The 18,437-nt window shown below is 45.8% G+C and overlaps 1 protein-coding gene across 2 annotated transcripts in view; it reads left to right on the forward strand.

Annotated features, from left to right (window-relative positions):
• The window catches only part of ME3 (malic enzyme 3), a 165,872-nt gene that overhangs the window by 130,942 nt on the left and 16,493 nt on the right, over window positions 1-18,437 (forward strand). For both annotated transcript variants that reach the window (XM_075919399.2, XM_075919400.2), the window contains exon 7: window positions 7,556-7,665. In XM_075919399.2, coding sequence (XP_075775514.2) covers window positions 7,556-7,665 — 110 coding nt within the window. The remainder of the gene's footprint in view (window positions 1-7,555; window positions 7,666-18,437) is intronic.

Raw genomic sequence — 18,437 nt, forward strand, 5'->3', positions numbered from 1 at the left:
GGAGGGGAGTTGGATATAGCCTGAAGTATTTTCAAATGGTGTCCCAGCTGCCCCTTTGTCAAGTGACTTCCTTATCAGCCCCATCATGGGATCACAATGTTCTACCAACTAATCTATTACTTCGTTACTACCCCATGAGGGCAGATTGATCCTTCTGGGTAGGAGTCATTCTGCTGTCTGGGAGAGCATGTGAGCTAACACATCCCTTTGGTTCTGTTTTACTACCTCGTGGAATACCAGTTCAACATGGAGGTAAATGGACAGCAGAGAAGATAAACAAGACCCATATTCAAAAGAGAGACTGAGGTGCCCTAAGTCTCAAATGGGATTCATAAGCTGTACATAGACAATTTCCCTTATCATCATATCTGCCTGCTATTGGAGAGGAATGTGTGTGGTAGGAAAAGATTTATGTGCCTGACACAGAAAAGAAAGTGTTCAGGAATAATTAACCCTCATGAAAATATGATCCCCTAGTCACAGAGACCTTCCCACCATTGTGATATTTGAAGTGCTGGTTGCACAAATTATTGCTGAGCAAGAACACTATTTTTACTAACCAATTAATGTTAACTCAGAGGTCAGACTGGCTTTAATGGCAATTGCTTGCCATTTTAGAGAGTGAAATAACAGGCATGCCTAGTTAAAGATTTGCTAATCCCACTGTTTGTATAGTATCTGAAGTTGTATTACACCAAGAGGAGACCTACCACATAGTCCAGTTGTGGTGATTTTTTTCAGCTCTGGTGAATGTCAGTACAGTACATATTAAAGGTGATGTGGCATTTTGTTGATCATCATTTTTTCCCTGCAAGAGCAAAACCACTCACTTGGCAAATAATCATCAATAGGATCGTGCACTGTAATTATATTTGCCATATACTGTACTTGCCATGTTACTTATTCCTTGAACATATTCCATGTTCGCCCAAACTTCAAGACTGCCAAACTTGAGTGGAAGAGAGAAATTTGGGAAGCTTCACATTAATGGTAGAGAGGGGTTCAATGTTCAGTGTTTTGGAGGAATTATGATATTGAATGTTGCCTTGGTAGCTTCCAGAATCAGTGATGTGAAAAAGAGTACATGGAATGTGTAACTGTTCCATCCCCAAAATGTGCTGTGTAATTCAAAATAGTCTGCAGCAGATTGGTGGTCTCTAGGAAAGGAATTACAAAGATAAGCAAGGTATATCAGTTGAAACCACATGCTCTCAGACCCTTTGAAACCTTATAGGACAAGGGAAAGAAAGTGTCCTGTTAGCCAGAAATGGGTGTCAAACTCTTTCCTTCTGGCTGTGTCTACACTGGGCCACTTATTCTGGAAAATCAGCCGCTTTTCCGGAATAAGCTGCGAGCTGTCTACACTGGCCCTTGAATTTCTGAAAAAGCAACAATGCTCTACTGTACAAAATCAGCCGCTATTCCGGAAAAACTATTCTGCTCCCGCTCAGGCATAAGTCCTTATTCTGGAACACTGTTCTGGAAAAGGGCCATTGTAGACAGCCCAGTAGTCTTTTCCAGAAAAAAAAGCCCCGATCGCGAAAATGGTGATCGGGGCTCTTTTCCGGAAAAGCGCGTCTACATTGGCCACAGATGCTTTTCCGGAAAAAGGGCTTTTCCGGAAAAGCAGCCTGCCAATGTAGACGCTTCTTTTCCAGAAAAACTGAAAACGGAATAGTATTCCGTTTTAAGCATTTTCGGAAATTCATGCCAGTGTAGACACAGCCTCTGTGTTTACATCATGTATTTCCCCCTTGTTGTTCTGGTTTGTCCCATTATCCTATAATTATACAAATCATTTTATAAATGGTATGAAAACAAGTTTCATCCAGCTAAATATTTTAAACAAGTCTATGGCAGCTCATTGCCGTTGAAATTCAAAGGCCTTTGGCTCCTTTGAAAAGCCAGCCCTAAGCGCTAACAATTTGGGTGGGAGGGATCTGAAGATAATGGGAAGGTAGGGCACTCTGTAACTGGAGCACAGCTAATACACGTCACCCCAAAGAGGCGACCCAATGAGATTATAAGTAGCTGATATGTTACAGTAAAGCATGGTGGATCTATCAGCCCATGGAAGTTCTTCTGGGTTCTACAGCTCCAGAAACGATTCTGTCTTCTCTAGGGTAAATGCTCCTCAGTTGCAGCTGTAGGACAGCACAATAAAAGCAATTATTAAAGCCTCACACCTTTCCTTTTGGAGAGAAGAGGAAGGCTAAACACCATGGATGCTGGTTGTGCTTCTGCATGACTGGAAGGTACTCAGGTATGTCTACACTACAGCACTAATTCGAACTAAATTAATTCAAATTACTTAATTCGAACTAAGCTAATTCAAATTAGTGCATCTAGACCTAAAAACAAATTCGAATTAGCGTTTTGCTAATTCGAACTAGCATGTCCACATTGAGTAGACCCTGAAGCGAAGTTAAGGCTGGATGGAACCAGTGCCGGCAGGGCATCAGGTTAGGACTTTGAGTGTGGAGCTGCTTAAAGGGACCCGACCTCCACCCCAGACAGACAGTTCTCAGGGTTCCCCGCTTACTTGTCTACCTCGATGAGGGACATCACAGCACTCGGCCATCAACCCAGCTGCACTTGCCGCAGAATGCCATCCGGGGGGGTCAATCGGGGGGCTTCCAGGATCCATGAGGCCCTGCAGGAGAGCTTCCACCCCGAGGAGCCTTCAGAGCCACCCCAGTCCTCCCCATCAGGGGCTCGTGCCTCATTCCTCCCTCACCTTCTTCCTCTTACCCCTCCCTAGCCCCCCTTCCTGATGTAAAAAAATAAAGGACATGTGTGTTCAAAAATAGAAACTCTTTATTTAACAAAACTGGGGGTGGGAGGGGATGAACCTCTGGGGAGACTGGGGAAAGGAGGTGGGAGAGGGGAAGAGAGAGGGTGGGAGAGGGGAGGGGGAAACCTGGGAGGAGGGAGCTGGAAGGGGGAAGCCAGGGGAAGAAGGAGGAGGGGAAGTATAAAACCATTGTACGCCATATCTTCAGTACTGTGTACAGATGTGGTCTCCTCACCTCAAAAAAGATGTTTTGACCTTGGAAAGGGTTCAGAAAAGGGCAACTAAAATGATTAGGGGTTTGGAACAGGTCCCATATGAAGAGAGGCTAAAGAGACTGGGACTTTTCAGCTTAGAAAAGAAGAGACTGAGGGGGGATATGATAGAGGTATATAAAATCATGAGTGGTGTGGAGAGGGTGAATAAAGAAAAGTTCTTCATTAATTTCCATAATAGAAGGACTAGAGGACACCAAATGAGATGAATGGATAGCAGGCTTCAGACTAATAAAAGAAAGTTCTTCTTCATACAGCACATAGTCAACCTGTGGAACTCCTTGCCACAGGAGGCTGTGAAGGCTAGAACTATAACAGAATTTAAAGAGAAGCTAGATAAAGTCATGGAGGTTGGGTCCATGGAGTGCTATTAGCCAGGGGGTAGGAATGGTGTCCCTGGCCTCTGTTTGTGGAAGGCTGGAGATGGATGGCACGAGACAAATGGCTTGGTCATTGTCTTTGGTCCATCCCCTCCGGGGTATCTGGTGTTGGCCGCTGTCAGCAGACAGGCTACTGGGCTAGATGGACCTTTGGTCTGACCCAATACGGCCGTTCTTATGTTCTAAGCTCAGGGCTCAGGGTCGGGGGTCTCACTGGACCAACTTGATTTTCATGCAAACCTGCTCTTGGGTTCGCATGTGGCGTTTGGTGGCCAGGCTGGTAGCTATCCTGCCCTAGATGGCCGCTTTCCTTTGCTTAGTGCGGAGCTTGTGGACGTTGGAGGCCTCCCCCCAAACCTGGATGAGGTCCACAATGGCTCAGAAGTATGAAAAAAACACAGAAAGAAGTTACGCTGACAGAAGCACTGGTGTGGCTAATGCTGTTGACAGGAGAGCTTCTCCTGCCAACATAACTACTGCTTCTCATGGATGTGGTTTTATTATGTTGATGGAAGAGGTATCCCCCCTAAGCATTGAGAGCTACACAAATGATTGTACAATGGTGCAGCTGAATTGGCACAACTGTGTCACTCTGAGCTCACTGTGTAGACAAGTTTAGTCTCTACAGAGGATCCCTTAGAGTTAGTAGGATAGTGAGAGTAAGGGTACATCTACATTGCACAGCTATCTCGAAATAAGCTATTCCGGAATAGTTATTCTGAAATAGCTTATTTCAAAATAGTACGTCTACACTGCAGGGAAGCCTCAAAATTAGTCCGAGGCAGGCTTCCCTAATGTGAACTTGCTATCTCAATTTAGAGCCCCAGGAGGCACTGGGGAGAAATAACTTAGAATGGCCCTGGTGAGGGTTATTTCAAAACAGCAGAAGTGGTGCATCTACACATGCCTTATTTCGAAATTGCTATTTTGGAATAGGCATTACAGTAGAGTCCCGATTATCCGACCTAAACGGGACTGACAGGTGGTCGGATTACCAAAAATGTCGGATAATATGGAGTACAGAACATTACCTGTACAGTAGTTGATTCAGGTGCTCCGGGCGAAGGGCAGCAGCACTTTGGGGATGTTCCACTTGGAGGCCGCCGAGAAGGGCGGCAGCAGCAGGGGCAGCATCAGCAGTACCCGGAGCAATGGGGCAGCGAGCAGGGCCATTCTCCTGGGCCACGCCTGGGGGCTGCAGGGCGGGAAGGGGCCAGGCAGGGATGGGGACTAAGCAGCACCAGCAGGAGGCTCCAACACACAGGCTGGACTCTCAATCGCCTGCCATGCGCTGCAATTCAAGGGATGTCAGCAGCTGAGGCAGGGGAAACGGGCCCGGTCACATGGCGGGCGGGTGGCCGGTGACAGCGTGGGGTTTTAGTTTTGCTTTCAGGGGCTACTGCTAGAGCCTCTTCAGCCGGGGAGGCTGCATGTGGCATGGCAGCATGGGGCGGCTGACCTTGGGGGCCGCATACTCACGCTGTGCTAGGCTGGCTGGGGATTTCTCGTGGAACCCCTGACAATGGTCCGCGGAACCCCAGAGTTTATCCAGCTATGTCGGATAAAGCGGAATGTCGGATTACCGAAGGTCAGATAATCCGGACTTTACTGTATTCCTCATAGTATGAGGTTTACAGGTTTCGAAATAAGCTGTCTGTTATTTCGAAATTATTTCAAAATAACGGAATGGCTGTGTAGACGCTCACATTGTTATTTTGGAATAATGCTAATTATCTCGAAATAATAGTGCAGTGTGGATGCATCATAGAGAACAAGGCAATGGTTTTTATAGGTCAGTTCTGTGTATTGGACTGAAAAGAGGAAGAGACTAAGGAGATCCGTGGAAAAGGGGGCAGACTTGCAAGAGAATTTTTCAAAAGAAATATAGGTGCTTAGGAGCCGGAATCTCACTGAAAGTTAATGTGCCAGAGGCTTCTAAGTACCTAAATCGCTTTAGAAATGAGATGCAGGTGCCTTACTTAAGCACCTTTGATAATGTAACCCAATGTCTCTTGAGGGGGGAGGAGAAGTGGGGAGAGAGAAAGCTGAGAGGGCTGGCTCTTACCAAGGCCAGATGGTTTATAAAACATGCCTGACCAGCTTGATTAAGTTTCTCATGGTGGAATAGTAAAGAAGGACAATAAATGTGCTTGTCATTGTCTCCTTGCTGACAGACATGTTAGAAATTGAAAGTAGCAAAAGAAAAAAAAAGATCTGGGACACTTGAGTGCGTGAGCCTAGCCACTTGGGGGGTTGTGAATGGAGCTTTTGATGGCTGTACACTTGGCTTTGAAACAAAGTATGATTTGCCTGGTATCACTTTCTAGTATAAAGCATTCGTGTCCCACTTTTTCATGTCAAATGTCAATGGGGAAAGGGAGAGATTGACGGGAGGCATGAATGGCCATGCTGCCTTTGCATTTCTTAAGTCCCAGAGAGGGTCATTTTTGTAAGATTACAACAGCCACCTAGCCTCCTTTGACCTAACTACAGCACTAAGGTTGCTAATCTCTGCATTGCCCATTCCTCATGATTCTCCCATTGTCTGATGCTAGTTATCTGAGAGACAACCCTACTCACTTTCTCTTTTATTTTACTAATTTAATGGTGACAAGATAGGAGACCAATGAGTGTTGAAAGTTTAAAGGGGCATATCTACCTGAAAACAGACTGCTGTTTTATCTACAAATACTAACTAGGGTGACTGTAACGGAAAGCATTTAGGGGAAGTTTTCCTCTAATTCATTAACTTTGTGCGTCATGTATAAGCTATTTGTATTTGTTTTTATTTCAATCTTTCTCAGTGCAACTGGGGAGAGAGGAACCTTTTTTAAAATAGCAGAATGTAGTTGTCAAATCAAATCATGCAGTGGTAGAGGGAAACAGGCTGGGACATGCAGTGGTGCTAGCGGCTTTGAGCTCACTGCTTTCAAGCACCTAGATTTCTAGGGGACTCTTGACTGTGTCCCTTTTACTGATATTTCTTTTGTAGACAGGGTATTGTCTTTCTAAAGAAATAAATTGAATCAAGCACAGCAGTTTATTTCCTTAACTTTCTAGGATTTGCATTCAAACTCTCCTCTGAAAATTGGTCAGTTTCATATTTAAAGTTATCCCCAATACAGAGTCAAAGTCCCATATGGATGGGACTTTGTAAAAATACTACATAGTATTAACATTTGGTAGTTCTACTCTTTTAAATATGTGGACTCTTATGGAAACTGTCTAGCCTATTAGGTGTTGATTGTCACAATGCACGATCTTGGGAAGATAACTTTTCCTACATTTGTAAGAATATCTCTGGTGACCTAACACGTGACCGTTATTGGCCTAGACATTGGAAAGGTAATTTCCCCTACATTTGCAGTAATATCTTAGATTGACCTCTAACATTTTGCATATTTGGAACATATAATAATAATACTTAGTCGTCCCCTCTGGGGATCTCACAGAGATTGACAGGTATACTCATACTCAGACTAAAGATCTGCTATTGTCCCCATGGGGAAACTGAGGCATGAAGGTAAGTGATTTGCCTTATATGGCAAATCAGTGTCAGACCAGGTATTAGAACCAAGATTCCCTGCTTCCTCTGCCTTTGACATAATTCCATCTGTGTAATCAGTACTAATGGGAAGGATAATCTCATGCTTAAAATAGAGGCACCAAGTCGCCAATTCAGGGTCCAGTTCCCATCTCTGCACTGACTCTCTGTGGGACCTCAAGAAGTCACCTAATTTTAATGCGTGTCAGTTTCCTCCTCTTACAAACAGGACTATAACTTATCTACCTTCAGGGCTGATATTGCAAGGCTTAACTCATTGTCCTCTCTGGAGCACATTGAGATACTCAGATGGGAAGGCCTGTTGCAATGAAAATTAAGGTACATTTCCCTAGAGTGGCAGCAGTCTCAAATTAGTGTGAATGATTTTGATATCACACAGGCACTTTCAATATACCACTTCCTTGGGTGATCTAGTGTTTTTTCCATATATATTTTCTGTACATATAACCATGTTGTCATAAAAAAAGAAATTAACAGGTATATATTCTTCTCTTCCTATCTTGTGGAGTGCTTTATCCACTTCTAATTGTCCTTTAACCTACAGGTATGGCATGAATTGCTTGATCCAGTTTGAAGATTTTGCTAATGCCAACGCTTTCCGTCTTCTCAACAAATACCGCAACAAATATTGTACATTCAATGATGACATTCAGGGTAAGTGCCAGGGAAATGCAACTGAATTCATAAGGCCATTAATTTTTACTGAGTTCAAATTTCCATTGAGTCTAATAGACCTTGCATACAAGCAGCAACAATGAAAACAAAAGCACAGTAATGTAGTATGAAAAAAGTGTTCCTGCCATTTCCAGTAACTCATCTGTCACTGAGAGAAAATGTAACACATGTTACAGTGCTTCAGTGCTTCAGTTAGTTGATCTGCAGCCTGGCTGAGACAATATCAATTATACTTAGCAATTATGTAGGGCAGCGGTTCCCAACCGCCGGGCCATGGACTGCTGCCGGGCCATAACCCACTGCCTGCCGGGCCACAGAGGCTGCCGAAGCTCAAGACAGCTGTTCACAGCAGCTCAGCTCCAGCAGCTGTGGTGACTGAGGCATGGCAGGAGGAGGCGGAGCAGGAGGCATCTCCCTCCCTCCTCTGTGCTTGGGAAGGGAGGGGGTGCGAAGGAGGGATCGTGCATGCCACCAATGGCTGCTCCTCCTGCCTGCACGGCCATTTTTGCTGGTGGTGACACTAGGGCTGAGGTGGCAGCAGGAGGAGGAGGAGTGCCCCTCCCTTCTCAGTAATGGAAGCCAGCCGGGGCTCTGCGCTCTGCCCGCGTGGCCACTTTTGCCGGCAGTAGCAGGAGGAGAAGAAGGAGGCTCTTTTCTCCCTCCCTCCTTGGTAATGGCAGCCCAGCTGGGGCTCCACACTCTCCCCACCACACACACACACCCACAGGGGCGCAAAGATGCACTTGCAGAAGGAGTGGGCATGAAGGAGGAGGGAGTGTGCATGCCACCAACAGCCGCTCCCTCTTTCCATGTGGCAGTAACAGTCACGCTCCCTACGGGGGCATCCTCCCTCTGGGGAGTGTTGGGGCAGGCAGGGACAAAGGGGTGTTGGGTGAGGCTGTAGTGGGGTCACGGGGCAAGAGGGTGTTGACATGGGCTAGAGGGGTCAGAGGTTAAAGGATCAAAGGGCATGGGACGTAGGGTTGATGTCCCATTCCACTGCTCAGATCATTCACCCTCCTCATTTTGTATCCCTAGCAAATGTATAAACCTTTCCTTTCCTTGACAGATGCACTGGGTGATTCACATGTGGGGATTTTTTGTTTGTTTTAAATCTCCATGATAAATAATACCCTCCCACTCTATCAAGTTGAGAGCAGGATCTTCCTTTCATATTAAACACTGGCTTCCCTTTTCCTCTACCTCTTGCCTCTTGCTTTTTTCCTTTTCTCGTCCTGACTGTCACATGCAGGAATGTCAGAGGATTGATTTTAATCTGCTATTTGCAAACAATGGGATTTGTCCTAATCTATGTCTGGAAAAGACTGAAAGGAAGCATGCCAGTACAATTTTCACACAAAGCCTGTCCGTACATGAGGTGCTTCCCAGAGGTATCTGTACACACTCATTCCAGCAACATCCTGCCAGGCTGTCTAAGGCATCCTTCACAGTGATGAAAGTCAGAGTGATCAGGCCCCAGCAGGACTTTGAGGCTACATCTACACAGCAGTGCTGTTTCAGGGTACCAGAGGTATCCTGAAATAGCTATTCCACATCTTTTGAGCGCGCCCATTATTTTGAAAAATAACGGGCTCACTAATCAGACATCCCTGTAAACTTCATTCCATGAGGATTAAGGGACATTTCGGAATAGCAATTTATTTTGAAATAAGTGCTGTGTAGACCACACCATATTTTGAAATAAGCTATTTCAAAATCAACTCAAAATAAACTCTGCAATTTGTGTAGCTCACATTGCATAGCTTATTTCGAGATCCAGGTGTAGTATAGCCCCACCCTGAGAGCTGAAGGTACATGGGAGGGAGAAGTAAGATGAGCAGTCATCTTGGAAGAAGCTTGTTCTGAGGATGGATTTGGTGGAGGCGTGTCAGACTGGGCAAGGGAAGAATGTGGAGTAACGAGAAAGAAATCCAAGTTATAAGAGTAGGGAGAAGGCCACAGAAGGGGATGGAAGGTCCATGCAACTTGGGATGCAGTGCAGAGGACAGAGGAAGGCAATCAGAGTAAACTGGGAGGCAGGAGCCAAACTGCGCAAGACTTTGCGAGCCCAGACAAAGCTTAAATTTGATATGGAAGGGGATGTGGAACTACTAAAGAGATTAGAAGAAGGACTAGAGCATGGGGGGGAATGGACTGAGGAAGGGAGAGATGGCTGTCTGGGAGATGGGGGAGAGCTCAGTAAGCCAGAGGAGAAGGGCTCAGACGCTGTGTTGGTAAGCATTTAGACAGAGAGCAAGGAAGATAACTATGGGCCAGACAGAGATTTTGGTGAGGGGGTTAGAAAGGGTTGGGCAGATTTCTTTCAGATTTTCAAAAGGAAGAGTGGCTAGATTGGGTGACTGTGTGAAAGGAGAAAGGGAGGAGATGAGAAGGGCATGATGGCTCTGAGCCCGGGGGACAGGGCAGATGGTGTAGAAAGCCCATGGGGGGGATTAACACCCTCTCTGAGGAGACCCCACAGTTGAATGCCTTGGGGCAAATCTTGGAGATAATTCACTAGAGGCCCCTTCATCCACCCCACCCCCACCCCCACCCCCAGCAGCACTGCAGTGATGTTGTTTCACTGCAAAGGATGCAGGATTTGGGGGTGGCCATGCTGGGCTCCGCCACGACACAGGTATTGGCTTGTGCTCCTCTGCTAGGCATGTACAGTAGCACATGTATATATTTGAAGATCTGGCCCTTAGGAATTTGTCTGATCATCAAAGGACCCCACATGCTAAAACAATAGAGACTTTCCAAAGTTCCTGATCTCCCCTACACAAAGCACATAGCTGGTACTGGGTGCATTGTAGCAGGTGAGGGAACAAATATTCATTAACCATTTGGGTAACCATGAGTCAGGGAAAGCAAATCATTGTTTTGGGGTTTCATGAGATTGCCTTTTACTTGTATGTCAGACAGCAAAAGAGGGAGGGGCCAAGTTCAGAAGTGTGTGTAAATGCCATGAAGGAAACTGGGGTATGCTCACCTGGACTCATGAAGTCTTGTAATTTTCATCCTCTTATCCATCCCTTCTGAGTTTGGCCGCTGAGTCTAAGCTAGGATAACCTATATACCTCAGGGGTACAGTTCAGGTGTGGGATAAAGTAGGGGGAGTCGGACTTTAGTTCATGTCCTCCTGTTTCCTACTGTGCTCCTCTCTTCTGATCCCTTTGTAGCTTAGGCCCTGACTCCATTTAAAAAGTTATGCCCATTTAACTTAAATCAGGATTTAAATGGTTTCATTAGACCAGTGCATAGCTCAATGTGTAAACACTCTTGCTTCAGTATACTTCAAGTCATTACAGAATAGATTTCATTCAAACTGAACCTGACTTGAACCTGATCTGATGTAGCCTAACAGTGTCCATACAGGGCTCTGCATGGGTTTAACAAAATCAGTTTTAAAAACCCACTGTGAGGAAGAATGGTGCAGCCAGGCTAGAGCTGAACCAATTCAAGCTAATTGGCCTGGAATACACATAAAAGTTAGGTTGGTAAAGCCTCTTCGGCAGAGGTATGAAAAAAACTCAGTTATGCTGACCTGACCCCAGTGTAGAAGCAGTCATGTTGGCAGAACAGTGGCTACTGTCATTGGGAGAGGCAGTGGTTTTGCAACCATGAAAAAACCCCTTCCATCAGAGTAAGCTGCATCTACACCCCAGGGTTGTCCCAGCTTAGCCTCTGTAGTGGGGATGCAGCCAAACAGCAACCTGAAAGGCTCAGTGGATCTGACGAATGACCTTACTGAGGCGTGTAAAGAATGGACACATTTCCCCATCTCAGAATCCTTTCAGCCTCCCTTTCTTTGGCCCCTAGATGTCTGAGAGAAAAGACACCATCTATTTAAAGATTAATTCCCACCATTGTTTGCTCAACAATATTGAGCTTCCTTCAAAGAGCATCCTAAGGCAACACAATAAGAGTGACTCTACAGATAAAAACCCTTCCCCGGCACTAGCTGGCCTGCTAACACCGAGTGGGAAGTTTGCCATGTGTATATCACAAACTGGGAAGAGGTGATTGTTTTTATTACAAAATCCATTAACCCAGGCCTGAGACAGGAGCTGGCTCACAGTGCCCTACTATGTGGGAGTTCCCCGTTCAGGGACTGCTCCTCATTTCTCTCTGGGGTTAATGACATCATTCCTTTCCCAGCCCGGTCTCAGTTCATTCATGGGGCAGCAGCTGGGATTTCAGCTACAAGGGATTATTTTGTTGACTGTTCCCTCACTCGGCTGAAAAGACAGGGATGCACCGAGCAGCAGGATGTGAGAGACGCATTGGGAATATCTCAACCCTTCTGTGGTTGCAGAACAGAGTAGCTCTCCCAGATGCAATGAATGGGGAAGACAGCGGAGACAATTCAGAACTCCTGCCATGGGATAAAACTTGTGCACTGCCCGAGACAGGCCTCTGTACATATCTGCCTCATCACTATTGAGGAAAGCAGCTGTTGTATTTATCAGGAGCCCTGCCTCATGCAAATCTGTCAAATCTAAAGCTGCATGACCCGTGCCTCATTCACTGTGTAGTCGAGAGCTTTGTCTCATTCAGCTCAGCCTTCTAAAGTGTGTGATGATCCAGTGCCATCAAAACCTATAGAAATTTTTCCATGAACTTCAGTGTTGGAGGCCTGGCTTACACAGCACTTTACACACCTGGGGGCATTTGCTTCAGTAAGAATACTCGTCACATGGAATAGAGCCAAGTAGCTCCACTTTTTTGGGGCACATCAAGTACATGGATGACTTTCATGGGCTATGATCATCTGCTCTTCCCAGTAAAGCAGGCTGCTGGGCAAAGTCTGTCTCTGGTTACAGAACGCAATTTGACAAATAATATTTGATCATGTGATTAAGGGACTGTATCATGCTTAGAGACATAGGGGCGGAGAAGAAGCTGCAGCGCTGTCTCTACACTGGCATTCCCTTTATATAAAGCAGTTACACAATAAAACTCTGTGCACACGGATCGCATCATTCCTCAGAACTTCTTTATATCTTCTCAAAGCCCTTGGACTATAGGAGAATGCTGCTCCCAAGTCTTAGCTGAGATGAGTGGTGTGTTTATTGTTTATGGGAGTCCTCAGATAATTGGGTAGGTTGGATTCCAGAGCTGCACGCTGTGACCCAGGCTCCAGGTGCAGGTCCATAGGCTGAGTAGAATTGGCCTTGTGTCTGGCAATATGGTCTGTAATTTTAGCAGACTGACCTGCACAGTCTCTTATTTTGTTGTTTCAGCTGACATGGAATATGCATTGGTCATTGTGACAGGAAACTAAGAGAGAAGAGCAGCAGAGTAGGAAGAGCGCATTGGAAGATATAATGTTATAAACAAAGCAAGCAATGTGCTGTTGGACAGCTTCTGAACAGAGCAATGTCTCTGTAGGGACCTACCCACCCTTTGTGGGAAGGCAGAGGGGGAGATTTTTCTCAGCGCTGCAGGGATTCTCCATTATCCTGCCCTCTCTGGCCTGCTGTGCGTGCCAGGAGAGCAGGCTCCAGCCCTTTCCAGTTGCTACTGCTACTGATTAAGAGCCAGCTCCCCCTCCTGCATCCCTTACACACCCAGAGCTCCCACCGACTTCCCTATGGGCTGCTTATGGAACAGACCAAGCTGTCGACTTCAGTGCAATGACACTGATATAGCACTGCTGAATGGCCCAATGTGCTTGATCCATTCTGGAGGCATGGAAAGTTGTACTCCCCCACCCCTCCGAAACACCCCTGCTGCCACAGACTGTTGACTGTAGTCAGCTTTTGTCTTTCACTGGGCAGTGTTACTAACCCTGTCTGACCCATGCAGAGAGGCAACATAATTTGCCTTTCTGAAGCTCCTCGCATGAAGTTCCTGATATAGTCACTTTCCAGGGAGACAAGATTTTAGGTGTATTCAAAACATGTATAAAGAACTTTACGTGTTAAAAAGGTGGTTGAGGCCTGGTCTCAGCACTGCCTCTTCTGTTGCAGTTCTTTGCATGGACAAGGTTCCTGGGACAATGGATAGCAATTGTTAGCTGCCTCCTTTGGAGGGAATGGGGTTTAATCCCTTCCGTGTCACTGATGAGCTGGGCAGTTCTTCCCCCACTGTGCTAAGTGCTCTGCATTACCAAAGGTCCCAGCCCTGTCATACTAGAACCAGAGGTACATGCAATGTTTCCTCTAACTTTTTCCATCCATGAGTGGAATATATTTTGTTATGTGCACCCAGGCATATGCAGGTGTGCACTACCAATAGAAACACTAGCTGGTGGCTGTGGGCACTCTGCTAATCAGCTGGTCGGCATTTGAATCTCTCCTGGATGGCCGCCCAAGTGCTCTGCTTACAGGGAACACTGGGCACATGTACCCCTAAAGGAGGGGGTATGCAGGAGTCTTCCAGGGGTACATTTGCCTACTTTTTAGACTGATCCATAAAAAGCACTAGCAAAAGTCAGTGCAAACTAAAATTTCATACAAATAGAGAAAGTCAGCAATTTATCAGTAACTGTGCTGTGACACTTTTGTATTTTTATGTCTAATTTTGTAAGCAAATAATTTTTGAGTGAGAGGAAATTTGGGGTACACAAGATAAATCAGACCCCTGAAAGGAGCACAGTAGTCTGGAAAGGTTGGGAACCACAGCCTTAGAGAGTGAAGCAGGGGTGCTGGACGCTCTCTAAAAGCATCTGAACCTCATGCCATCCTTCCCCCAAGGCCCCAGTCCTGTGCCACTTCTTCCCCTTAGGTCCCGCCTCTGTGCCGCCTTTCCTCCAAGACCCATCCCCTGCTCTCTCCTCTCTGTTTCCCTTCCCTCATTGCTCACCCTCCAGTGACTGCAGTGTGAAGGGTCTGGATTAGCACTATCTGAGCATCAGCAAGTTACTCCACTGCTAGGTCAGTGGGCCTGACTCGCTCCATACCATTTCATGGCTTCTTTTTTAACCTTTTAGCATAGTCCCCTTTGGGAGGAATAACAGCACTCACACTTAGGCTATGTCTACACTGGTGGCTCCTTGTGCAAGAAGTTCTTGCGCAACGGTTCTTGTGCAAGGAGTCCTGCGCAAGAACATGTCCACACTGCCATGTGTGAAATGTGCTTTTGCGCAAGAGCGCCCATGGCAGTGTGGATGCGCGGCAGGGATTCTTGCGCAATACAACTCTATAGCTAAAATAGCTTTCTTGTGCAAGAGAGCGTCCACACTTGTGCTTCTTGCGCAAGAGCTATGCTCTTTTCTTACAAGTGGAAGCTGTCTTGGCAAGAGCTTTTGCTCAAGAGAGCTTACACTTGTAAGAGAAGAGCGTAGCTCTTGAGCAAGAAGCCGTCTCTTACCACACCGTATTGTACATCTTCTTGCGCAGGAGCGGGTGGGCAGTGTGGATGCACTGCGGATTATTGCACAAGAACAGCCATTCTTGCGCAAGAAGCCGCAAGTGTAGACATAGCCTCAGAGACAGACATTAGGAGGTCAAATTGAAACTGTTCCTGGAACTCTTCACCTCATTATACTTTGGCTGGTTTTTACTTTCAATTATGTATGTGGATTGCATCTGGGACAGCTACTCTCCATTCATATGAACGAAGGGCGGGAAGAGTTGCACAGCTGGGACTTATTTGTTCCATGTCCATGAAATTGTATCTGTTTGGCTGCCCTTTCATGAATCAGTTAAAATGCTATTTGCTATTCCCTTGCTCCTGATGTTCACGAAGGGTCAGGTTCTAGAGAAGCATTGGTGGAGTGGACTACAAGGAGAGCCTGGATTAGTGATTAGAATTTGGGATTAGCTGAGCATCAGTTTCTTCCACCAGGTTCACTGTGCATTATGACTAAGGGAGATACAAAGGCTGCTGGGGAGTAGCCTCTGTTCTGAAGGCCAACATAATGTAAATAAGTGGTGGGGATAGGTGGGGTGAGGGTGAGGAACTGTTCCCATTGGATGGAATTGGAATTGCTCAATTGGCCCTATGGGTGATTCCTCCTTCATTCAGGGGTCAGGCTCTGTGCCTCTGTACTCGAGTTCTGCCCCACTGGTTCTGCAATGGTGTGAGGCAAAGCTTCAATAGGGTGGGCTCTGGACTTGCTACTGTAGACACTGTGACAGTCCTGCACCCTGTGCTGTGAACTGCTGGACTGGCTAGGGCATGTATTTCCAATTATTCAGGCACCTGGGTGGACCCAAATTGCTAACACAAGCTCCAATGTGAGGACTAGAGGTGGTGCAAGGAAGATTTCTTTATGCTTCATTCTCTTGTTTATCCTTGCAGCCCTAGACTTGGGGACCATATGGGAGGTTTATAAACATAGCCCAGAGGTGTAAAAAGAAGTGACCTCCTTTCTTCTGCAGTGTCTCTGTATGCATCTGCTGAGATGTCCAAACCCCCTGTGCTCCTCCACACCACACTCCTGGACAGGATCAGTCCCATAGTCAGCACATTACAATATGAACATTCTTCCTTGGGCTATTGCAGCAGAGAAACTGGTTCAGAGGACAATTGGAAAAAGAGCAGCTCCAGGACTCAAAGCAAAAAGAAACTGTTCCGCCCAAAGAGTATTGTCCACGCCCAGTGGAACCAGACTGTGGTTAAAGAAAAAAGGATGCCACTTCTTTGGGTGTCAATTAACTGCTAGCATCTGTCATGCTGGAAAGATTGTGCTTTCAGCACTAGACCTAACTCTCCCTTCAAGTCTGATCCCAGATCTGCCTCTGGCTCATTGTGTAAGCCCCAAAACCTTTCCATGTCTGCTTTCCTGACTTGCAAACTGGACTAATACTAGCCTTCTGCACAGAGTGTTTCTGGGCTTAATTATCGAATGCCTGTTCAACAAAACACCTTAAAGATGTCATTTGCTGTATATGGTAAGGGGCACAAGCCTCTCTTCCTGGTTTTACACTAATGCAACTCCAGTGCCATCTTGTGGGATCAGTCCTGATTTACACCGGAGAAGGAAAATCCGGCCTTGACTATTCTAGCCCTTGATTAATATTGTTCAGAAATGGCCTCTGGGCTTCTTACTAGACTATCTTTGGTTCCCTGAATCAGCTTTGTTTTAAACATACTCCACCATATTCTTTTCCTGAGGCTTCCCTGGACTCCCTGGAGCAGCTCCTGAGGACTGATTGGCTCTTTAGTGATACTCTCTTGAGTTTTCCATTCAAGATTCTGAAGAACAACATGATTTATGAACATTCACCCTTCCTTCTCTGCCCTTGTCTCCCCACCCCACCTTACCAGCAGACTAGCCAACCAGGCCCTCATTCACTAATCACTTCAGGAAGTAGTTATCTCAAATAATGATATTCAATCTGTCTGGAAAACAGAGAGGCCAACTTGCTGAAAGCTTTGTTCTTGCCACAGCCTCTGGTAAGGTTTTTCCCTTTGTGGTCCTTTTGGAATTAGAGCATTGATTAGCCAACTCCTTATAGAAACCAGCTGTGAGCTCGCCTTCTCCTCAGAGATGCTTTATTGCTTCAAGTGCAGAAATTGTAATGTCAAAGATAACTATTGATCCCAGGCCAGCGCACAGTAATTTTGATACTTGAGTAATGGAAGGGAGCTAGAGTTGGAAAGAGGAAGGAGGATTAGAAACACATTGGAGAGAGAGAAGTATTATAAACAGCAAAGCTGAGCTGAGGCTGGCCACCACTCAGTCATATCTGAAACCAAAGTGCAGAGGGATGAGTAATGGCACACCCTGTCCCTTAGGCATATGAGCTGCTCAAAAGCACATCACACAACAGCCTGAGTTAGGGCACCGTTTATTTGCTCTTCTCCCCCAACTTCTTAAATCTTTGTAAATAACGTGTTTAAAAAGAACCAAAGTCTCTTTTAGCATAAGTTCCCTTTGCATTTTCATTGGTTTAAGCTTGGTTCACAAGCACATCCAACAATAAGGATTACTCCCTGTCAGCCCCTAGAGGTGACCACCGAGGTTTAAAGCAATTTCATCTGGGCCAGCACCAAGAGAAACAAGGAGTTTCTCCAGTTTCATCTCTCTCTTTAATATTCTTCCACATGAACTTTCTGACATATCCAGGCTTCCATCACTGTTAGCCCGGTGTACTCAATGGAAAACTACATTGCCCTTATACCTGCTGGAATTTCTTCTTCCCAAACCAATTGCTCTGCCCCACCCCACCGTCATGTTTGGATTTTTGTGCAAACAGTTGAGATGCTTTCATGAAATGACGTGTGTACCTTTGTCCTGAGTGGAATAGGATCTGTTCATCTCTGTGTCATAGCCCCAGTGCTGCTGCAAGCTCTTGGACCATTCTCTGTCAGCTTAAAGGCTTGGGGCAGGAATTCCAGCCCAACAACTTCTGTGCAGTTCTGAATGGCCTTTCTCTGCGACAGTTACAGCTGAACTAGTGTATTGGTCGTGGGTTCATTGAAAGACCGTGAACAAGCATAATAAAGAAGATATTATAAAATCAAAGCATTAGCAAGCCAAGAGAAGTGACACCCTTGCAAGGGAAAATTGAAGTGGTCACAGTTTCTCTGCATTCCCAGAAACTACTTGGAATATGTAAAAGTTTGCATTGAGGAAGAAGTTAATTATTCTCCTCTGTTATAGGTAACAGGAATCTTGCTGGGTGGAGACAGCTGTGCTTTCCAAACCATGACTGCCAGGGAATGATGATTTAGTACAGAAGGAGCAAAGAGGAAACACTTCCCACATACTCAGGCTCTTTTGGTTCCTCATTTTCCAGAGTTGATGAACATCCGTCTCCATGAACAGGATATTCTGTTACAGCAATTTCTTTAAA

The sequence above is a fragment of the Pelodiscus sinensis genome, chromosome 1 (genome assembly GCF_052426305.1).
Source record: "Pelodiscus sinensis isolate ZL-2025 chromosome 1, ASM5242630v1, whole genome shotgun sequence".
NCBI classification, from domain to species: Eukaryota; Metazoa; Chordata; order Testudines; family Trionychidae; genus Pelodiscus; species Pelodiscus sinensis.